General features: G+C 43.0%; 1 protein-coding gene across 1 annotated transcript in view; it reads right to left on the bottom strand.

The window, feature by feature from the left end:
• LOC137267512 (serine/threonine-protein kinase mTOR-like) overlaps positions 1–24,114 on the bottom strand; it is a 72,797-nt gene that overhangs the window by 3,141 nt on the left and 45,542 nt on the right. The window contains exons 23-56 of the mRNA XM_067801983.1: positions 23,945–24,031; positions 22,841–23,008; positions 22,575–22,687; positions 21,430–21,685; positions 21,095–21,238; positions 19,238–19,380; positions 18,715–18,877; positions 18,210–18,422; positions 17,190–17,329; positions 16,583–16,683; positions 16,164–16,279; positions 15,001–15,078; positions 14,716–14,823; positions 13,768–13,893; positions 13,159–13,296; positions 12,744–12,862; positions 12,067–12,184; positions 11,274–11,423; positions 10,739–10,836; positions 10,507–10,603; positions 9,901–9,999; positions 9,695–9,817; positions 9,250–9,432; positions 6,346–6,480; positions 5,938–6,112; positions 5,603–5,738; positions 3,886–4,033; positions 3,498–3,620; positions 3,069–3,151; positions 2,787–2,934; positions 1,864–1,999; positions 1,547–1,609; positions 1,182–1,262; positions 537–614 (exon numbers count right to left, since the gene is read on the bottom strand). Of these exons, the coding sequence (XP_067658084.1) occupies positions 537–614; positions 1,182–1,262; positions 1,547–1,609; positions 1,864–1,999; positions 2,787–2,934; positions 3,069–3,151; positions 3,498–3,620; positions 3,886–4,033; positions 5,603–5,738; positions 5,938–6,112; positions 6,346–6,480; positions 9,250–9,432; positions 9,695–9,817; positions 9,901–9,999; positions 10,507–10,603; positions 10,739–10,836; positions 11,274–11,423; positions 12,067–12,184; positions 12,744–12,862; positions 13,159–13,296; positions 13,768–13,893; positions 14,716–14,823; positions 15,001–15,078; positions 16,164–16,279; positions 16,583–16,683; positions 17,190–17,329; positions 18,210–18,422; positions 18,715–18,877; positions 19,238–19,380; positions 21,095–21,238; positions 21,430–21,685; positions 22,575–22,687; positions 22,841–23,008; positions 23,945–24,031 (4,387 nt within the window). The remainder of the gene's footprint in view (positions 1–536; positions 615–1,181; positions 1,263–1,546; positions 1,610–1,863; positions 2,000–2,786; positions 2,935–3,068; positions 3,152–3,497; positions 3,621–3,885; positions 4,034–5,602; positions 5,739–5,937; positions 6,113–6,345; positions 6,481–9,249; positions 9,433–9,694; positions 9,818–9,900; positions 10,000–10,506; positions 10,604–10,738; positions 10,837–11,273; positions 11,424–12,066; positions 12,185–12,743; positions 12,863–13,158; positions 13,297–13,767; positions 13,894–14,715; positions 14,824–15,000; positions 15,079–16,163; positions 16,280–16,582; positions 16,684–17,189; positions 17,330–18,209; positions 18,423–18,714; positions 18,878–19,237; positions 19,381–21,094; positions 21,239–21,429; positions 21,686–22,574; positions 22,688–22,840; positions 23,009–23,944; positions 24,032–24,114) is intronic.

Genomic DNA, 24,114 nt, shown 5'->3' with positions numbered 1-24,114 from the left:
TATTTGTCAAAAAAAATTCAAACCACCCTTTTCATCATGTTTGTGATCTTAAAACTCAACAAAAATTAGAACAACCCATCTGACAGTTACTTAAAGTCCAACATGAAGAAAGAATTCCTGTTTAGTCTGTATGCACAAGTAGTTACTGAGTTATCAAAACAATAACATGTAAGTGGGATTCAAAACTTTGTACTTCTATGTCAGGTACACACCAATGTCAAAGAAAAAAATACAAATTTTGAAAATCCCTAATAGCAAAAGGCAGCATTAGACTACTTAGTCTTTGTGTGTGCAGGTTCATTAAAAAATACCTTTCAGTATTAGAGACAGATGGATGAGGCGTTCACTTTGACCCTCCACATATTATGCTGGGGACAATAATAGCTCAAAATCTTTAGATACGCAAAACCAAAAATGGACATTTACATTTTTCAAGATATAATGAAGTCAGATCTTGAACATATTACCATTGCAAGTGATGTGAGAGAGGTGAGATTTAAGAGGAATGTCAGTACAAGCATGTTAGCCTTGTGTACCTGTAAGTTTGTCTCGAACTCTATTGACAATGGATATTGCCTTCTTGTTTAACACTTCGGATGGCACGTTGTCGTCTCCTGTTACGGCAAAAAGCAGATAGCTGGAAAATGGCACCATTTACAGAATAACCTCGTACAAATAGTTAGCTTACTATAAACTTGTACATGTACAGAACAAACTTTAATGGCCTGCTGACCTGACATCATACACTGAGACCTATGTACCTACCTGAAATCTTAAACCAAGATCTATGTACCCACCTGAAATCTTAAACCAAGATCTATGTACCTACCTGAAACCTTCAACCAAGATCTATGTACCTAACTGAAATCTTACACGAAGATCGGTGTACTTACCTGAAATCTTAAACCAAGATCTGTGTACTTACCTGAAATCTTAAACCAAGATCTGTGTACTTACCTGACATCTTGAATCAAGATCTATTTACCTACCTGAAATCTTACACTGAGATCTATGTAACTACCTGAAATCTTTCATCGAGATCTATGTACTTACCTGAAACCTTAAACCAAGATCTGTGTATCTACCTGAAATAATACACCAAGATCTATGTACCTAGCTGAAATCTTACACCGAGTTCTATGAACCTACCTGAAATCTCAAACAGAGATCTATGTACCTACCTGAACCCCCTGAAACGCTACTTTCTGGTCCGATCTTCTTGCTGGACGACTGATTCAGCTCAACACTCTCTAAAAGGTCACCTGATCAGAAAGAAACAACAGTGAGCCTCGTTTCATCACAGTTATACCTTGCCACTCCTAAAAGGTATTCCTTATTCTAGAGTTTAGTCTACTTGACAAACTCAGGAGGAACAAATATCTTGAACAGGTAATTAAGGAAACAAAATTAAATACAGATAAATATCACCATGGCTGAATGGCATTTTTTGTGATGAGAGGATATTTTGATTCCAATACAACCATGAACATTTTTTATGCCATAGCTCCTGTGTATGTCTGCTATATCCATAGTGAATCACATGTACCTTGTTCTTGACTACCAGAGTAGGAGTCTGATCTGTTGGTTTTCGTCTTTGTCTTTGTTGTTGCTGAAAACAGAAATAATATACAAATCATGACATATTCTTGAAACAATCCATCTAGTACAACACATGGAAAGACAATACTACTTGTGTTACATGTTGGCCACTTATTTACTTTTGAGTGTTGGCATCCATTTAGTACTAATGAACTAGTAGTACTGGTTTCCGTTGTTTAATTTGCATCTTTGAGTAAGGATATACTCCGAAACGTGTTCCTCAAAATAAGCGACCTAAAACAACTTGTGTTCAGGATTCCTCACCATCAACCAGCCTCCAGTTGAGCAGTGGATCGTAGACGAAGGCTTCCAGTACAGCCATCAGACTGTCCTTGTGGTCCCTCAGTACATGCATCACACTCTCACACGTCATGCGGTAGTTGCCATCGATACCCGTCACCTGCAAATATGTGGTGCTGTCACAGAAGTTTAAGTCAGCAAGCTAATCTACTAACATACCTACATGACAGGTCGAAATAGCACGACTAACACAGCCTTGTCAGTCTCATCACAACAAGTGTAATTTTCCTGCATGACATCATCCGAGTAATGCCTTTCCCACTACTGCATGAGATCCTCCCAGAAATGCCTTCCCGCTGTTGCATGACACAGTGACAGTAATGCCTTTCCTGCTCTTGCATGACACCCTCCCAGTAATGCCTTTCCCACTGTTGCATGACATGCATGACACCCTGACAGTAATGCCTTTCCTGCTCTTGCATAACACCCTCCGACCCGTGAAGGTCCCGGGGTAGAATAGGCCTTCAGCAACCCATGCTTGCCATAAAAGGCGACTCAGCTTGTCGTAAGAGGGGACTAACGGGATCGGGTGGTCAGGCTCGCTGACTTGGTTGACACGTCATGGGTTCCCAATTGCGCAGATCGATGCTCATGTTGTTGATCACTGGATTGTCTGGTCCAGACTCGATTATTTACAGACCGCCGCCATATAGCTGTAATATTGCTGAGTGCGGCGTAAAACTAAACTCACTCACTCACTCACTCATAACACCCTCCCAGTAATGCCTTTCCCGCTCTTGCATGACACCCTCCCAGTAATGCCTTTCTCACTCTTGCATGACATCCTCCCAGTAATGCATTTCCTGCTGTTACATGACACTCTGCTTGACTTGTCTTCTCATTACGACAATAGCTTAGTTATATACTGTGTTAGTTGTCTAGCTCACCTCCATGGCATTCATCAACATTCTGGTCAGTCTGAAGGGAATCTTCTCTGGGAACTTCTCCCGTACCATGGCAACCTCGAAGCAGTCACCAAAGTCTATGTGGATGATTTTGCCACTCATACGATCTAACATCAGATTGGAAGGGTGCCTGGAAGAGAGACAGATCCAATATTAGACTCTCAGGGCGCCTGAAAGAGAGACAGATTTGATTGGAAGGGTGATCACTTATCAGCCAGTCTTGTCCAGATCTTGCAGTAGACATAAGACACAGCTGTCTCTCACCTGTCACCAAGTCCCAGGACGTATCCCACCATAGACATGACAGCCAGCGAGCGAGTGTAGTTGGTCCGACGATCAAACCATACCTGTACAAAATAAGTAAGGGATTAGTATTTTTATGACTGATATATTTATTAGTATGTCAATGTATAAATACATCATTATTCATAATTTCAAAATTTAAAAATATCCCTAACTATTTTTGTCCAGTACATATACTGTAGTGAGAAGACACGGACAACACACATTGTCACTAAGGTGACATAATCCCCTGCTCCAAATTATCCAATACTACATCCCCTGCTTCCCATTTAGTGCGAAGCGGGGGATAATGAACAAGAAGAAACCTCCCAGATTTACTGGATCTTTCCAACATAGAATAATGTGATAAGTCAGTTCACCAAAACAAGAGCTTAAATATCAGCAACTCACCTCAGAGCTGGGACTCTTGTACCACAGTATCTTGGCCAGGTCATCGCCCTGTGTGTGCTCCAGCGCATGCTCAAACACCTCCACTTTCTGCATCAAGGCTAGGTGGTCATAGTCCGGGGCCATCTAAGGAAGGAGTAAGTGGAATATATCTACTCTGCAGGCAGTTAGGGTGGCCTAAAGAACAGTTGCTACAGGCCAACTAATGATACATAGAATTTTTTACATCAGGCAGTGTGCACATAAACAAATCTGTGATGGCAGATACTTGTAAATGAACAAACTGAAATGATTACGTTCACAGGAAAGCTAACAAGAAATGTAGAAGGAGCTTGAGCTGATGTTTCAGTACTTGGACAGCTGCCAGACTGGCCAGCGGTCAACCCCTCACCCGCAGCATGAGTCTGTGTTCGATGTTGAGCAGGATCTTCTTCTTCTCGCGGTAGTCTCGGATCAGGGAATGTAAAGTATCACAGTGTGGCACCCATCCAATCAGCCCCGAGTTGGTCGACAGAGGGATGGCCGAGAAACGTGTGATTCTGAGAAAACGAATCTTCAAATGATGAGCGTAATAAGTCAGTATCAGCATTTTTCCACCATTAAATTATTCAACACATGTCAGAAATACCTTCTGTAGGTGTTAATATGATGAACAGAGAACATAACTCTGTGTTTGTACAACCTATCTTAAAATGAACATGATGTTTCAATCAACCAAGTGAATTTTCTAACATGACTATTTGGACTAAACCATTAACCAGATATACCAGAATATAGAGACCTGAGTTGTAGTTAGCCCATACCACTGACCAACAGCCCAAACCAGGCTGTTTCAGTATTACACTTCTTGAAATCATTGTGAGGAACTGGCACTACATGCAGTCATTGTCAGGTTCTGGCACTGCTTGAAGTCATTGACAAGTACTTGCATACTTGAAGTCATTGTCAGCTACTGGCTTTTCTTGAAGTCATTGTCAGGTATACTTTCACTTCCTAAAGTCATTGTCAGGGACTGGCACATCCTACAGTCATTGTCAGGTTCTGGCGCTTCCTAAAGTCACTGTCAGGTACTGGTGCTACCTAAAGTCATTGTCAGGTACTGGTGCTTCTTAAAGTCAATGTCAGCTACTGGCTTTTCTTGAAGTCATTGTCAGCTACAGGCACTTCTTGAAGTCACTGTCAGGTATACTTTCACTTCCTAAAGCCATTGTCAGGGACTGGCACATCCTACAGTCATTGTCAGGGACTGGCACATCCTACAGTCATTGTCAGGTACTGGCGCTTCCTAAAGTCAATGACAGGTACTGCCAATTCCTAAAGTCATTGTCAGGTACTGGTACTTCCAATAGTCATTGTCAGATATACTGGCTCTTCTTAAAGTCATTGAGAGGCATTGGCACTTAATAAAATCATTGTCAGGTAGTGGCACTTCCTAACGTTATTGTCAGGTAGTGGCACTTCCTAAAGGCAATGTCAGGTACTGGCACTTCCTAAAGGCAATGTCAGGTACTGGCAATTCCTAAAGTCATTGTCAGGTACTGGTACTTCCAAAAGTCATTGTCAGATATACTGGCACTTCCACAAGTCATTGTCAGGTACTGGCACTTCCAGAAGTCATTGTCAGATATACTGACACTTGCAAAAGTCATTGTCAGGTATACTGGCACTTCCAAAAGTCACTCTGAGGCTCCGGCACTTCCTAAAGTCATTGTCAGGTAGTGGCACTTCCTAAAGTCATTGTCAGGTACTGGCACTTCCTAAAGGCAATGTCAGGTAGTGGCACTTCCTAAAGGCAATGTCAGGTACTGGCACTTCCTAAAGTCATTGTCAGGTACTGACACTTCATAAAGTCAGTGTTGGTACTGGCACTTAAAGATGCCATTGTCAGGTTTTCCATAACAACAGTATGGCTAGATTAGTCCCGGAATGTCAGCGGAGCTGCTCTGTCTTAGCCTCCAAATAGCAGCCATCCAGCTGGTTACAAAGTGACACTTGTAGGATCTGGTACTTCTGGAAGTCATTTGTTTAGCAACATGTAGCTTGAGTGTAAAGGCAGTGGAGCTAGTCAGCCACCTTGATGTGTGAGATAAGCGTGTCAATATGCCTACGTGAGGTTTCTGCGGAAAGTGTCTGGGTTATTCCTGAGGAGTGAGTTGACGAGACCAAACAGCTGCATGACCCTCTCATCTTGGCGCAAGTCTTCGTGGCCCTTCAGCAGGAACTGGTAGTCCTTGCCATCACTACCTGGAGGACATAGCACAGTTGCTACATACACAGGTACCAGCACTTCACTTCACATACAACTGTCAAGTCTATCAGCTTATCAAAATAATGACTAACATAGTACAGAGATATCAACAGAAGAGAAACTGATTATTGCTTGGTGAAACTCATTTTCCAAAACAAAATCCTGTAAGTTTCAAACAGCAGAGTTACGTCATACCATATATGGTTAGTTTGCGTGGCCTCTGTTTTGAGGTGATGACTTGCAGGGAGCTGGCAACTCGCTTGATGCGGACGACAGGCTGGTTGGGCTCATAAGATCCTGGAACGGCCAGCTCCTGGTCTTCGCACTTGAGGAGTTTGGGGGACACATACTGCAACTCCAGGGACGTCAGCTGGGGTCACACAAATACATTTAATGGGGACAATTGTTACAATTGAAGAGTCTGATGGACATGCTGCGGGCAACTTTCACAAATTTCGTAAGAAAGAAGACCAACACACCCATCAAACCATCTACCACTTTCAAGCAGAGTATACTGTGACCGAGTTGTTTTTTATATCAAGTTCCCTCTCTAAGAGATTAGGATGTGCCAATTGAGCAGACTGAATGGTCCATCTTGGTTACCTGTGGAAGCTGCTTGGAGATCCTCCTGAATACATGGTAGTACAAGTCCCAGGCCTGGGTCAGGTCTTTTACGTTGCCCGACCGCTGATACTTCCGACACCAGTCCTGAGCCTCCATTAGATCCCGGCCATATGCCTGAACAGCAACACACACATCTTCAAACACACATTTTGCATTGACTGAATTGTCAATAAAATTTATACAAATCTGTAGAAGTTATGAATTCTTTGAAGAATGTCCTCCTTGGGGTACATATAAACATTTTTATGTTCATTAAAAATCCATAAGACAGTTGTAACTATTTTGATAAGAAAATATTTACAAAACAAAAAACTTGTTTTTGTCTTGTGGGACCACCTTTACAGGTCCCCCCCATGCACCCTACAGCCAACAGCAGGTATCTCTGGCCATCCTCACACCTCACTTGTCATGCTGAACGTATCAGACAGAATGAGAGGAGGTAGGTGGCTGGATCTCAAGGAGGACATTCTTCAAAGAATTCATAACTTCTACAGGTTTGTATAATTCTTTTTCAAAAGAAGTCCTCCTTAGGCTACATATACGCATGAAACAGACTCCTGAAACTAAACAATTGGGAGTGGTATTCTGTCTGACAGCACAGTCCATTCGATGGAAGTGCAAATCTACAACACACGGAAATAGAAAAGGCACTGACCTGGTCACCTGGCCGCTGATGTCAATCAAGGCTGGGGCATGACAAAGCTGAGAGACTAAACAAACATCACCAAATACCACCACTGATAAAATGGGAATGGACAGTCACCCACCACTGAGTGCAAACAGATATAGTCATCTGACAAAGCTTTATCCGCTTGAGCAGAGCTCTTCGAGTCCTTGAACTGCTAACAACCTCCGCGGCCTCCCTAGCTATGGTTAAAACCCAGGCGGAAAGGCAGAGACAGTAGTGTCTGCTGTGTTGCCAGTGAAAATCTGGCGACAGACAGCCATAGCTTACAAAGGCCCATCATGGCACACATCACCTGACTCGCGCAAGAGCGCATCGATTCACGCGCCAGATGTGAATAGATCTCTGTGAGCTGCCGCACTAACGTGGACGAGGTAATTTCCCCGTACCCGTCTCCTGTGGAACCATCTGCCTCTGCAGGACAGCGAGGCAGACAACATAAAGTTTACCGCAACATTAAGTTGCTGCAAGGCATTCCAATACTGCTCCTCAAAGGAGCGGTAAGCCTAACTGTGGCCAAATGACCCTCCAAGCGCGATCGAGGTGTAAATGCACTCGTCGACAACAGGAGAGTCAAATAGCGCATAATCTCCCACCGAGTAGTGGTGATTGAGCTCCGGAAGATCAAACCGCAAGCTGCAACCTGACAGAATACCGAAGAGTATAATCAACTTTGCTAATATGCACCGCTGGATCTCGGCTACCCTGCACGGAGTAAACGCTTCACCAGGGAGACGAAACTCTGCGGTAGTATTACAGAGATACGTTCGCGTATATGCCACAGGGACAATCCGAGCGAGAAGCTGTGTTGTCCGAATGGGCCTACCCTTGGCTCACCGAAGAACCAGGGCGCCGAGAACCCATGGGATCAGCTACCAAAACAGGGACCCCGGTGCACTGACAGAACTGAAACATGTGGCAAGCCAGTGTTCCGGAACCACAGGTTAGACTGCCGGTGACCAACAGTACAACAAGCGGAACTGCACCCGAGTCGGATCTCGGTACAGAACCCTAAGAGTCAGCGGGGAGGCCATCAGCAGAACCGGAGCTTGGGTCTGACACTACCCCCAGGGACAGCACCAGTACCTGAACCTAGACCCAAGGCTTGGGTGCCCCCTACTCTCTCTCTCAAACGACCCCAGACCGCCAAGATCAGAAGAACGAATGCCGAGTTCCTGCTGGAGATCGGATATCGCGTTCGTGGTCAGGGACCAGACCGACGACATTTGCGGCTGCAAATGCTGGTGTGTGGTGGGGGGAGGCATTTGTGAAGTAGAGGGAAGAGGGAAAGAACATGGTTATCCCCCGACTTAGCCCGCTTATCCCCTGGAGCCAGCTAGTAGTAGGCGTGACTGTAACAATCAGAACCAAACTAATGGTAACTGATGCACAGAAAACATATGCAATTGAACACACAACAAGCAAAATATAAACGCATGGGCGATAATATATTGCCAAAATACATTTAACCCAGCTAAACAACTTTATTTTAAAGTACAAGCGGATAAATGCAAGCAGCAAGTGTGCACATATAATTGTGTAATGCTATGAAAAAGACAAAGTCATGTAACCAACTTACCCATTTTGACTCAAACAAGAACAAATGGGTTAAGACATCTTAGCATGTAAAAACATACTAACAAGAAACCTGAAGGAAAGTGAGACGCAATCGAAACACTTCCCGACTAAAAAGAAGCCATAAAGGCTGCCATCTTGCCAGCAACATGACAGGAAGACAGGACCCGACCGGCAAAGTTACAACAATTTATGAATGAAAATTTCAGCCAAGAAATTCCAACTAACGCCCGTGCGAAAGAAAAGGAACCATACATACAGTAGCGCACTCTTTTTCACTCATAATTCCATAGGTAGATAGCACAAAGACTATCTAAATGGACCCCACACCTCTTTCTAGTCGAACGACAGCATGAAAAGTGAGGTGCGAGGTAGACGGCCAGAGTTACCTGCTCTTGGCTGCAGGGGGCCTGGCAGGCCCTGTAAAGATGGTCCCACATGAAAAAAAACAAGTTTTTATTTTGTAAATATTTTATTATCAAAATAGTTACAACTGTCTTAGGGATTTTAATGAACATAAAAATGCTTATATGTACCCCAAGGAGGACTTCTTATGAAAAAGAATATCACTTTCTTTCAGATGTTTTACTTGTGACATGACAACAGACAATACAAGCACTGACCTGATTGAATGATGTCTCCTTGAGTGTCTGTGGACCTCGTTCTATCATGGCATGTAGAGGCTCAAGGGTTGCGAACATGCCCTTGACGTTCCTCTCCCCAAAGTAGAGTCGGGATGCTTCCTCCAGGCCCTCGTGCCAAAGCTCATGCCACAAGATGGCGACTCGGATCAGCTCCTCAGAAACCTACAGGAAAGACATGGTTGTCTAAGACTCCTGCTCCAGCCACTTAGACATCTACAGTTTACCACTAGAGACAAATACAGTACCAACAACTATCACTGAAACACACGGTGCCAAATTATCCTTACAAACCAGAAATGTTATACATTACTTAGTGACATCAAAAAAGAAATGAGAAAAAATGAGGAACAACGTATAGAATGAGAATCGTCACTGACGGTAGTCTATTAGCAAGATGACGTAAACAGGTGACATATCTACTGACCAGCATAGCTTGCTGTACCAGGTTGTTGCTTCTCTCACACATGTTCTGCAGGATCTTGTTGGCAGCTGTCTGGCGGGCCACTACATTAGACTTGGCTGCAACTGTCAGCGGGTAGATGAGAGCCTGCAACAATAACAACACCATACACATCCCCATCCTGAGTATATCCAAACACTGCCCTGTACATGTATCTGGTTCCAACTCACCTGAGGATGGTGTTTGCCAATGTCAATGAGCAGCTGATGGATGAGACGGCCGACCAGGTTGCGGGGAGTGTCTATCCTAGCAATCAGCTGGGGAATCACCTGAAACAAACAACACACATCATCTCCTCATCAACTCCTTCACACAGGTGTAAACAACACGTAATCACACACACTGTATTCATCAAAACCATAGGGAATGAACATTACTTCATGTGGAAAGTTTGACTGAAACATCCTGAGTGTCTTGTTAATGTATGGTTTAACATACACACAGCTGGTGTCTACAGTATACTGGTATATAGGGCATGGGATAGCATTTCATATTGCACTTGAATGAAGACAAATTAAAGAAGTGACTACTTTGTGTCAACAAGGATCAACCCATGAAGATCTGGATTAGACTTGGTGTTCTACAACCCATGCTTGTTGTAAGAGGCGACTAATAGGATTGGTGGATCTTGCTGACTTGGTAGACTCACGTCATCATATCATATATTGATATTCACCGTCTGGTTCAGGCTAGATTATTTCTAGACCACTGCCATCGAGCTGCAATACTGATGAGAGTGACGTTAGACAACAATCAACAAGGATCTGTTGCATTACCTGCAGCCAGTTGTCGATCTGGATAGTTTTAATGCCCTCCACCAGTGCCTCATGTACCTCTGGCCACTGCCCAAAGTCAAACCACACTGTCAGCAACCTGAAACACAACATATCAAACTACGAGGGAAGGAGATCACCTGAACAGGTAACTCTGTATGAATTTCACTTAAAGTCTAAACAAGAATATACAAGAGTATTTCATAAACATTACCAGAGCTCCTGGCAATCTCACCTGAGAGTATCTTGAAGGCTGTTCTGGGAGTCAAGTGCTATGGACCGGAAGAAACCTTGAACTGCTGGCACACAGTACTTGTGGATCTTGGCGGAATTCTGCGGAGTACAATATCAGCATATGATCAACATTTCACGAAAAGATAAGAACTGAGTTTTGGTGTAGATATCATCATTGGCTCGATAATGGTGTTAGCATCCACACTGAAATGTCACATTCATTGCAATAAATAGTGATGACAACAGGTGAAAGTGATTTCAGCAGAAAATCAGTTAGGGATCAGGGGGCCGCAGGTCCCCATCTGGGTTCAGGATCAACTGATTTGGGTTCATGGAAAATTGCCATCCCTGAATAAAGAACTTCTATCCTTAGAACTTGCTTTTCTTTCATATTCCAGCCACTTGAGAGTATTGACCCGGCAATCCAGTGACTCGTATAAAAAGGAGCTCCCCACACCATCAGGGTAGGAAGACACCAATCAACCAGTCACTAAGCCTGACCACCCCATCATATGACAAACATGTACGATACATACTGATTCTGGTTTCGGTGAGATGACTAGTTCCATGACTGGCCTTGCTATGGCTCCCTTATCCCCTGAGGGTGTTGTGCTGGAGGAGTTCTGTTCCTTCTGCTTGTAGAACAATACAGCCTCGTAGTTCATCAGAGCCCATGCGTGCCAGGCCTGAAACACACACTCCATTACACATCTTCACATACTGTTCCAGGAGGTTACCAACTCCATTCATGTTAACAGTCTTTGTCCATTTGTAACTGCCCTTGTTGGACGTGGTTTTATATTTCCAGCAATATTATGGTGGGGGAACACTTCAAATAGGCTTCACGCATTGCACACATATTTTGGAATTGAACCATGGCCTTAGCTGTGATAAGCGAATGCTATAATCACTAGGCTACCCCACCACTCCTTGATATCAAACCGCATATGATGCATAATGCCTCTCGTTTCTATGTAGGTTTTGTGTGGAGGGGAGAATATAAGGCCTTTATGGCTTTTCTAAAGTAGTTTGAAAACTGCATGCCAACCAAGATTACATCTCTAACAGTGTTTAGTTGGTTGATGTACAATTAATGAGTGAGATCAAACATTTCATATCACATAAATGAGCTTGTCAAAATCAAAAGTAAAGATTGTAAAAAGGTCATTTATGTATTCTTAAAATAACTCATACATAAAGTTTGTTTTATTGAACATCATTACATACGATTACACATACGACTCACATCTTACGAAAATGACATAATTTTACTCACATATCGGAAAGATTTGATGAAACGCACTGCAGTGAATTTAAAAAAACACCTACCCTGTACCAGTTCTTGTCATGCTGAGTAGCCAGACTGTAATACTCCAACACCTGGGGTATAGACTCCTCTGATATACCATTCAGCTCCTCTGCCCAGCCTCCCAGACAACGGTAACATCTGTAAACAGAAACATGATATATGGGAACACATATTTCTCACAAAAAAACCAAACACACCCAGTTCTTCAAGCCCCAAACCCCCAAAATTTTATATCATATTATGAATTTCAAGTCAAAAACCATTACTTAAAGACATTTTCTTCAGCTGAAACAGAACTAAATGAGCAACTAATAATGAGCAATACAACCATATTTCACGCTTACCCCAACATCACATCCTTTTTAAGACATACCAAAAAATCAGACTACCTAGGTCTAAGATAACCTTAGTGCAATGGTTAACCTTAGCAAAGGTTGCTTTGTGAAAGGAGCCCCAGGTTTGTTAGATTCAGCAAGATACAATGTATCATGTCTGAAGAGGATGCCATATGTTAAACACTGATGGAGTCCTAAACATGTTTTGGAAAGACTACAAGATGACCTTGAACTTTGAGCAACCTTTTCTGAAATGTCTCTTTAGTATTAATACACTCTAACAAAGAGTACACACAATCACAATAATTTGGAGATGAGTATGCTTAGTGTGGCTAATGGAACAGAGTGTTGGCAGTGTGTACCTGGCCAGCAGCTTGTTGAGCTCCAGTCTTTGTGGAGCATCCTCTGGAGCCATGAGTTGGAGTGACTTGGTCTGGAGTGACTGACGTACAAAGTACTGCAACATGCTGAAGGCATTTTCCTGTAAAAAAAATGCCAGCTTTTCAGTGTCTTTCTCAACGATGAGAGTAAGGTCCTGCTCCACAAAGATATCTTACCTCTAGTACAATTGTATGTCTATGTTTATGTAAATTAGTCTGGGACATGTATCAACATTGGTAGCAATACAGAAATGGTGGAATCTACTCAAAAAGTGTCCTACTTCCATAACCTTAACCCTTACTGTAATGGTAACAGTGTGCAAACATAGCAGAAGGGGTTACTGAATCTTGGTTGCACTGATAGTAAAGAATGACTTCGAAGATTTTCGAATCTGACCTTCTGATTGCTGCCTGTCTGCCACATGTGTTTGAGGTAGGCGAAGGTGACCTGTGGATGCGTGGTAGGGATGTGCTTGTCCTTGTTCTTTTCAGGGTCCATTCCCAGCAGAGTGACCAGAGTCTTGTGAGACAGGGCCTGCAACACAAACACCACCATGTGGTGTCAAATCAGGTGAAGTTACCTGTGGATGATAGTGGCTGTGTTTGATAGCTTTATTCCTTCAGTTTCTGAGTGTAAGAGGCGAACAACAGGATCAGGTGGTCAAACTTGCTACCTTGTTTGACACATGGCATCGCACCCCATTTGCAGCGATCGATGCTCATGCTGTTGATCACTGGATTGTCCAGTGCAGACTTGATTATTTACAGACCGCTGCCATGTAACAAGAAGACAAAACCATTAGTGAGAGTTTCTCGGATATTGTCCTAGCTCACACTGAACCTATTGTAGCACCTGTGATAGCAGCATCGTAGACAGATGGAACTCTACAGCATGTTTGTCAATAGACTTCCTCATCTCTGACTGGTCTCTTAACTCTATTTTCGGAAGTACTGTTGTTGTTGTTTTTCTCTGTGTGAAACAGTTCCATGACAGACGTCTACTCACCAGCCGCTCACTCTTGCGACACAGACTGGCGTACTTGAGCCAGGTCTTCATGTCATCTGCAGGGGAGATAACCAGGGACCGTACTTGCAGGATCCGCTGCCAGTCCTCTACGACCCGCTGACAGCCCTGCAACATGGCAACATGGATTTACTACTTGGCAACAACTGAAACCTCAGTCTTATGAAAACCAGGTATTATAATCCAGCAAGACAAGTTACATTGTGAATAAGTGTGAGCAAACCATAAAAACAGGCGCTCTTTGTGCATTTCAGAAAGCCAAAAACAACCAGGCTACCTGAAATATTTTTATGAATATTTACTACATCCTGTTCTTTGTAAACAACCTATGCATTAAAAAACAAAAAGGTTACTCTCGGGGTTATATATGGGTATATGGTGGTTTCATATCCTAAACTTGAAATGTTTCAAACAGGGACAGAATGAAATAAAGTCAAGTCATCTGATTGGAATACAAACCCTAAACATTGAGTAGAGGTAAAAGTTCACTTAGGGTACATGTGACATCATCTTTGACAAAGAGATGGCGATCTACAAGAGCAGTCTCACTTACTTTTATTAGATTGATGGAGACTGTACAATGTCAAAAAAGTTTCACTATAACTGAGACTGAATGTTTTGGTTTCTTTATCCTGTTCACTTTCTAAAAATGTATGGGCTGACAGAAGTTACAGACTATGACTCTTCATTACACCAGTGATGAATCAACATGGTATGTACTCCCAAGTGTACTCACAGCCATCTTGATTCATCATCATCCTTGTTTCTGTTTTCTCTTTTAATATGCACTGGCTTTGTAAGTTCCACTTCAAGTACATAGATGATTTGTATGCACAGTGTATACACCATGTGTGGGTGACTGTGTGTTTGAAACAAACTGATGGGGTACTGACAAGCCCTAGGATGGAGGTATGGAAGGTGTCTGCCTACCTTGAGTCTGTCCCACCACATGGTCTTAATGGCATCTTGTCTCTCGGGAATCAGCTTGTACTTAATGATCTCCTCTAGCTCGGACAACATCTGGACATTGACCATCGCCTAGTGGACATAGAGCAGAGTCTTCAGTGTGTGCACATGGTAGCAGTCATGCAAGCAGTTATACCTGATTCAATAGAAAGACCATGTCCGTAATATTGTTAAGGACAATAGCTGACAAAATATGAAAACTGATATAGTCTGCACTTAAATACTTATGTCATGAAATTGTTTCCTCACCCCATAGGCTCTGTTGTAACTCTCCCCAGCCATAGCAGTCAAGTCTGTGTCCAGGATGTCTCGGGCCTTGTCGATACACTGAAACACATGGCCTTACACTGAAACACATGGCCTTGCACTGAAACACATGGCATTATTCTCAAACACATGGCATTACACTGAAACACATAGCCTTACACCGAAACGCATGATCCTACACTGCAACACATGGCATAATTTCAGGAACAAATTGCCTTAACCTGAAAAAAAAGGCCTTACAATCAAATGCATGGCCTTACACTGAAGTACAGGGCACTATTCCGAAACACACTGTCCTACACTGCAATACAGGACCTTACAGTGAAACACATGGCACTATTCTGAAACACATGGTCTCATACTGAAACACATGGCACTATTCTGAAACACATGGCCTTACAGTGAAACACATTATCTTACATTAAAACACATGGTCTTACACTGAAACAGAAGACCTTAAACTGAAACATATCATCTTACATCAAAACACATTGCCTTATTTTGAAACACATGGAATTACACTGAAACATATGGCCTCACTCTGAAACGCATGGCAATATTCTGAAACACATGGTCTTACACTAAAACGCATTGCCTCATTCTGAAACACATGGAATTACACTGAAGCACATGGCCTTGCACCTAAAAACATTGCATAATTCTGAAACACATGGCCTTGCACTGAAACACATGGCATTACTCTGAAACACATGGCATTACACTGAGAAGCATGGTCATACACTAAAACACATGGCATTATTCTGAAACACATGGCATTAAACTAAACCCCATGGTATTAAATTGAAACACATGACATTTCATTGAAAGATTTAGCATTATACTAACACAACAGGTTACTCAAGTAAGTGGCACTATACTGGAACATGGCAATAAACTGAAACATGTGGCACTATGCCTAAGATAATCACGTACACAAGTACTGTAATGATGAAAGGCAATAGGACATCTTGCAGGATGAGAAGCCATGTATGTGGGACAGGACACTAGTACTTAATGAAACGCCATATACCTCAACAAGAAAGCACAAGACATGGCAAACAGTTACTATATTGTCCGAGTGAACTTACCATACCACAGACTCTGGTTGTCAAGAACTTATGCATTGTGTTTTCACACATTCTCACCTGTTGGGCCAGCTGGAAGTTCTCTGAGTGAAGAGCAAAGATGGCTCTGTAGAACGCTCCATCGTAGCTGGTGCGTGGGATGAGACACATGTACTCCTCCATGCTTTCCCACTGGCCTGCAAACACCATCAACAAACTCTCACCTAGCATAACTCATAGATAGATAATACCGAAACATGCCACAAAACCAAGTATGTTGGGGTGATATCTGTATATACTGTGAGGACATTGATATATATACCCAAATCTGTTAATCATGAAATCTGCTAAACTGGACGAAGTCTCCGGAAATGGTACCCTATATAGCATCAGTTTCATCATATTCCTCAAGTCATTTTGGTTACATAAGAATACAAGTTCATTTGTGCCATCTATGAATATAATCAGGGCCTGTAAAAAAATGAGAAGTTTTATCTTACCTAGACCCCATGCGGCAGCTGAAGCCATTCTTGCCATCTTGGTTCGCACTTCATCACTGGCTGTTGGCCACTTGTCACAAGCCAGGGCGTGTAGCTGGCCCCTGAGAGAAGACATAGGGTTGGATCATTAAGTAAGTGCAAGATAAATGGCTACATGCCACACTAAAGGAGTCACTGAGGGATTTGCAAACATGTATACCGTATTTAATGCATGTGTGTTGGAAAGAGCCTGGCCCAAGGAGGTCAGATGCCAGTGTGATCCAACTGGGCAAGTGTTGTTGAAAGGTAAATCAAACTCACTAACAGTGAGATGTGTCTCTCCATATGAAATTATATAAACAGATGGTAGCTGTAAATGTCATGTGGTTAACGGGCATGACATAATATATCTGAAAATGGATGTGGTATAAATGGCAAAGGGTGTGGTATATATTATGATGGATGTGGTATATATGATAAGAGATGCATGCATTATGACAATGGATGAGGCATAAATGAAAAAGGATTTGGCATATATGACAATGGACGTAGAATATACGAGGATGTATATGGTATACATTATGATGGATGTGGTACATGAAACACTGAACACAGAATATTCACTTGCCATTCTCCCAATGCTTCAAGACAGCGCATACTTCCCAAGGTCAGGGTCAGGTCATCAGGGTTGGTTTCTTGTTTACGTTCATATGCATGAAGGGCTTTGTCCCATTCATGAAGTTTTTCATACCAAGTTTCCTGGATTTTCTGGAGACAAAAGAAAACATATGCTCAAGTGCTTAACTGTCTCTGTTAATTTGTGGCAATGATTTGGCCATGTGTGGAATGTGAACCTGCCAATGTGTAGGATGTGAATCTGGAGTTGAGTAGTAGGATGTGAGTCTGGTGATGTGTAGGATGTGAACCTGGCGATGCGTAGGATGTAAACCTGGTGATGTGTAGAATGTGAACCTGGTGATATGTAGGATGTGAACCTGGCAATATGTTGTATGAGAACCTGGCGTTGTGTAGGATGTGAACCTAGTGATGTGTAGGATGTGAGCCTGGTGATATATAGAATGTGAACCTGGTGATGTGTCGGATGTGAACGTGGCAATATGTAAGATGTGAATCTGGCATTGAGTAGGCTGTGAACCTGGCGATATGTAGGATGTAAACCTGGTGATGTGGGCAATGTGAGCCTGGAGATATATAGGATGTGAACCTGGCACTGCGTAGGATCCAAACCTGGTGATGTTTAGGATGTGAACCTGGTGATGGGTAGAATGTGAACTTGGCGATATGTAGGTTGTGAACCTGGTGATGGGTAGGATGTGAACCTGGCGATATGTAGGATGTGAACCTGGCGATGTGTACAATGAAAGCCTGGCGATATGTAGGATGTGAACCTGGCGATGTGTAGGATGTGAACCTGGCGATGTGTAGGATGTGAACCTGGCGATGTGTAGGTTGTGAACCTGGTGATGGGTAGGATGTGAACTTGGCGATATGTAGGTTGTGAACCTGGCGATGGGTAGGATGTGAACCTGGCGATGGGTAGGATGTGAACCTGGCGATATGTAGGATGTGAACCTGGCGATGTGTAGGATGTGAGCCTGGTGATGTGTAGGATGTGAACTAGGCTAACCAAGTCTGCTCGATGATGCTTCATGGCATAGTCCAGGACACCAGCTGCTGCCTCAGGCTGTTGCAGCTTGTTGTTGATGCTGATGAGTGCCTCCAGAGTGTCGGTTGTGGGGCCTCGGTGGAACTCCTCTTCCTTGTAGTGGAGTGCCTTGGCGTAAGCCTGACACCTCATAGCCCTCTGACCAAGGATATTACTGGCAAGAGGCAGGGGACCCTGTTATAATACAAGAACACTGATCAACAGTTACCAGCTCTTTTGCAGCAGAAAAGCGATAAAAGTCTTACAAGTGCTGAATGATTGAACGCAGTACAATCTCCTCTTAAGAGCACTTCATCAAAATGATGCCTTGGGCTTACATATGGAATATATGCAAATGAACTCCACTACATTTTATTCAATTTTGGGGAATGAGCTAATCTGAAATCTAAAATACAATAAAACACTCAAGCTCCATAGCCCTCAAATTACGCTGTGGTTGTATTTCTGTTGGTGAGTAATACCTAACCTTGTCACAGTGCTCCATGAACTCAGCCAGGTTGAGCAGTGTCTGGGTGATCTCGGGGATTTCCTGCGATGTGAGAGCCTGCTCCAGGCTGTGGATCAACTCATCCTGCTGTGTCTCGGTCAGCTCCGTCCAGCATGACACAAACACAGCATTGAACAAGTCCCTGAAAACAAAAGTAGTCGCTGTCAGAATATTCACAGGACTGCAGTTGTTAGACAAAACAATGGGAGTGTGATCTACTCACCTGGCCAAGGGGTTGTGTTATTCAATGTACTCACCTGGCCACGGGGTTGTATCTCAGTGATCTACTCACCTGACCACGGGGTTGTATGTCAGTGATCTACTCACCTGACCATGGGGTTGTATGTCAGTGATCTACTCACCTGACCAGGGGGTTGTATCCCAGTGATCTACTCACCTGACCAGGGGGTTTGTGTTATTCAATCTGATCACCTGGCCAAGGGGTTGTATCTCAGTGATCTACTCACCTGACCAGGGGGTTTGTGTTATTCAATCTACTCACCTGGCCAAGGGGTTGTATGTCTGGGCCAGGGTCCAACAGGAGCGCAGTGCTGGGGAGGGGGATTCCTTCAGCAGCTCAATACTCAGCTTCCGCAGCCACTCCATCCAATCTTCTTTGGACACTCTCCTCCCCGCCCCCAGTGCCTGTAACAACATTTACATCCACAGTCAACTGTGTTGTGAGTAGATGACCTAAGCCCAAGCTAAGTGAGATGCTAGTGTCTAATGCAACTGTATGTCAAGATTTCTATCAAAACCCTTCTTCGTGTACAAGTATCTTCATTATGAGTACAGGGTCAAAATCACTCATGCTAGACTGTTCAAGACGTGTGCATGCACTCTCAACCACTATACTCTGCAGAACGTCTTGGTCTCAACAAGTCACGTGAAAAAAGGGTGAGTGAAACAAAGTGCCTTTGTGGAATAATGATAAATCCTGTGTATCAAGTGGCCCGAGGACTGTAGATAATGCTTGGAAGTGGAACTGTCTGTCCGGTTGTACAGACAGTTGATTTTTGGCAATGAAATCCCATCTCAGGCCTAGATGTACAATCTCATGATGACTGGAGTCATACTGCGTGCCATTGAAGTCCAGAGCATGTATTTCTAGGGAGAGTAGAAACAGTGTATTCTGTGTCAATAATTCAAGTGATGTCCAGTCTAGTGGCTCAAAGACATCACTTGTGAGGTGTTGTAGTACAACATTCAAATCCCAAGCCATTGGTCTTCCAACTTGAATGAACACAGTAAGGCGAGTAGTTCAATTACTTAAGTCAGCTTGATCCCCGTTTTCATGGTGATACCAGAGCTGAGTGCCGCCAACGATGTCGAGGGGTAGAACCTTTCAGTCCTCTAGTATTTCGTAGATGACATAAGTAGTCTGCTATATGAGGGTGTGTGGCGTTCATTGCAGTGAAGCCTTTCTTCCTGGCGTGTCTTTCAAAACGCATCCATTTATCATCATATAAGGCACGGGTAGATCTATGTAGAGCTAAGGTGACTGCCTTCGTGTGTGGATGGACAAGTAGGTTCTTCCACTCTGGCAGTTGTAGTGTTGGTTGTCCTAGTTCCTCGATGAGTTCTGGGAACCAATCTCTTGCTGGCCTAGAAGGCTTGACCAAAATCAGTTGTATCAGCATTGTCTGTTTCATCTCTCCGATGACTTTCCGTAGTTGGGGGAAAGTGTAGTTGTTCAGCCCTTCCCATGAGATGCTGAGAGCGTCAGCATGTTGCACATGCTAACGGATCTGACACTGGAGATACGAATGTTGGTATTTGCTTAATTAACCTTGTGGCAAATAGGTCTATTTGCAGAGATCTGAATGTCTGACATGTAGAGGGTGTCACAGTGTATCGGCCGTGATGTTGCAAGCACCTGGGATGTAACATGCCTTTATGTGCAGGTTCAAGCTGTCGAAAATGACGAAAAGTTGAAAGGTCAGCTTTAGCAGTGTGTGAGATTGTGTTTATGTTTACTTGGTTATGTAGAACGCTACTGTGGAGTTGTCAGTGTGAAGCATTGACCAATAACTTACACTGGATGCACAATTTTATCAGCTGAGACCAAGTCTAAGTTGAAGAAAACGTGTCCAAAACACATGAAAATTTACACATTTGAACAATAATTTTACATCATGACAATAATAAATACAATCCACAAACTGAATAAGACTCAGTTTAGTTTAAAGGACCGAAATATAAGCAAAAACGTATTGCACTATAGGGACAAAAAGTGCCTCCAACCATCCACATCCAAGTATTCCATTATCTTCACATTGAGCGAGGAGATAAACATAATAAACATGAGTCAGGATAAAGAAAAATGTGTACGTTAAGTTTAAAACACTGGAACACTTACTCTCTGCATGTGGTTAAAGTTGACATGTAACTTTTTGATGGTGGCTGTTTCTGTTGTTTGATCTGAAGACTGTGGTGCCTTAAGCCTGTTCTTCTTGTGTTTGATTAAGACAGGGTCATCCTCTTCTTCAGCTATGGTAGTGCCCTGAAACAAAAAAATGCCTCGTCTGAACTGTACAACATAAAATGATGTGTTATTTGAATAGTACAACACAAACCATATGTTATCTGAATAGTACAACACAACCTGATGTATTATCAGAAAATAACAAAACAAACGTCTAAATCTATCCTTGAAGACGCTGTAGTCATCACAAGCAATTCCTGTAACTCTACCTTCAGTAGCCTGCACATCAGGATGTTGTAGCGTTGATGTGTGATCCTATTCTTGGTCATCACTTTGTTCACCATAGAGACGAAGATGGTGAACTTGTGTCCTAGTTGCAGCACCAGGGCACAGAGTGTGTCCATGACGGTGGTCTGAAGCATGGAGCAGGTATCCAGTGTCCTCACCAGTGGGTGGATGATCCGGGATGCATAGTCTGTCAGGTCCAGGCTATCAGTCAACCGGTCAATAGTCTCCAGGGCCATTCTGTCAGAGAAGAAAGGAATAAGTGATACGAGTAAGTGAGTGAGTGGATATGGGCGAGTGAGTGGATAAAGGTGAGTGAGTGAGTGGATAAGGGTGAGTGAGTGGATAAGGGTGAGTAAGTGAGTGGATATGGATGAGTGAGTGAGTAGGGATGAGTGAGTGAGTGAGTAGGTATGAGTTGAGCAAATGGGCAAGTGAGTGAGCGGGTATGGTTTTACACTTCTAGCAATATTCAAGCAATATCATGACATGAGACACCAGAAATGAGCTTTACACATAGTACCCATGTGGGCATTTGAACCTGTCTTTACAGTGTAATGAGCAGACGCTTGAGTGAGTGAGTTCAGCTGTACGCTGCACTCAGCAACACTCCAGCTATGTGGTGGCAGTCTGTAAATAAAAAAGTCTGGACCAGACAATCCAGTGATCAACAGCAAGAGCATTGATATGCACAACTGGGAACAGATGACATGTGACAACCAAGTCAGCGAGCCTCAAAACCCAATCCCGTTAATCGCCTCTTATGACAAGCATAGTCCACTTTTTATGGCGAGCATGGGTTGCTGAAGGCCTATTCTATCCCCGACCTTCACGGGTCAACAGTGCATAGAATACAACACATCTTATTATTGTCCCACACATGACAAGGCAGGAAACACAGGCATAGCGGGGTTCATATGAATGTGAGACAGTAAACTCTGTTAGTACGCCTACAAATGGCCAGGCTGACAATGCAAGTATAAATGAAGTTGCACACAGGGTGAGTTATAGGACACAGGTATAGTGAGGATGATATCAAAGGGAAGCCAGAGAATACAGGCACTATTACAGGTGCGCACTGAGTGAGGATTGCATATAGGTTCCTGAGTGGTTACAGGAGATAACTTACTTTCTAACTGGAATAGGAATATCAGCAGAGTCGAACAATTTCACGACTGGGGGCAAAAGGAGGTGGAGATAGTCATCAAGGTTGGCGCCGAACAGCTGGAGTGCATTCAGGAGCTGGGAAAATACAACTCAATCGTGATCAACTGGTACAGAGAGATGGTGTCCAACAATAATCAACTTCAAGCACACCATAACAATATCTCCTGTCAGGATGGGGAATTGTACCATGGAACTAAATCATAGCCTTGTAAATTGTGGCGACCATACCTTGGCTGTGACAACTCGGTCCTGGCTGGTGTCATGCATGAACACACGGAGTATCTGAGGCACAATCTGAGGCAGGTACACCTTGAACTCCGTGCCCAGAGCATTGACGATCTGCTCAATAAGCAGGATGATGGTGCTCTGCATGGAGCTGTTGGGCGTCCAGAACTCCTGCAGGAAGACATAGAAGACACAATAAAGAGAGTCATACATGCACAGTTGAATGACTTCTTGCATCAGTAAGGCTTCAGTGTGTCTATTTATGTATGAGTAAATGCATTATTTGAGGAGTAACTTGCATGTTGTGTACTCCCACTAGTTAAAAGAATTAAGTTCTTTTACACAGTTTCTTATCCTTATTGGGTCTTTATCTCTTCTACATATATAAATATAGATGCATCTCAATAGGCTAAAAGTTTTTAGTAATTGTCATATTGCCAAACATTTGGCAGCCATGTCTAAATACTCAGCACGGAAGTCATGTGACTATTAGATAAACCCAGACAGTGGCTATAGCTATGATAGTATATGTATTTAGGCATCGCCTACCATTAGCTAATGCTGTTGTAGAGTTTGGGCACCTTGACAAATCATGTGCAAGCCAGTTTAGTTAATTGAGTAAAGTATGCAAGGTATTATAGACCTATTGGGTTTTAAGTGATTCCTATGTGTTTTTTGTACTCCCACATTTGTAATTAATTGAGTAAATGTGATTTTTACTGAGTAAAATACCCAAATACACGCCTTATCTGGAACTCTGAAATAAGAGTGAACCATTGGTCAACAGCAAGATTACTGATCCACTCCATCAGTGTATTGAAACACAATGTCACATATTGAAACTCTAGATGCTGGTTAATGACCTCCACAGACAAGCCTGGGGGATGGGCTACATAACATCTTTACAGGAGATTCTAGTAGACATGCAGGACCTGGTGTTGCCTTTCACATGCCACAAGGAAAGAAAGCCTACTCTTCTATAGCGTTTGCTTGGAAGACAACAACAGAAGTGAATGTGTACCAACCTTCTCAGACTGGCATTTCAGAAGTTAGGAAGTACAATACTGAAATAAAAGCTGTTATCCATGAAGTCCATGTTGTACCAACCTTGATGAGACAGAAGATGTCCTCCAGGTAGTTCTTGATGTGTTGCTTGACAATGGCAATGATGACACCCAGTTGTTGGAACAGGAACTAGTTCATGGTAAGAAAGAGAGTAAGGAATCACTCAATATATGTTTTAACCAAACAATTACATTCCTCCTCATAAAACTTCA

Source organism: Haliotis asinina, chromosome 16 (genome assembly GCF_037392515.1).
Source record: "Haliotis asinina isolate JCU_RB_2024 chromosome 16, JCU_Hal_asi_v2, whole genome shotgun sequence".
NCBI classification, from domain to species: domain Eukaryota; kingdom Metazoa; phylum Mollusca; class Gastropoda; order Lepetellida; family Haliotidae; genus Haliotis; species Haliotis asinina.
The sequence above is the reverse complement of the archived record's forward strand: the minus strand, read 5'-3'. Positions and strand labels throughout refer to the sequence as shown.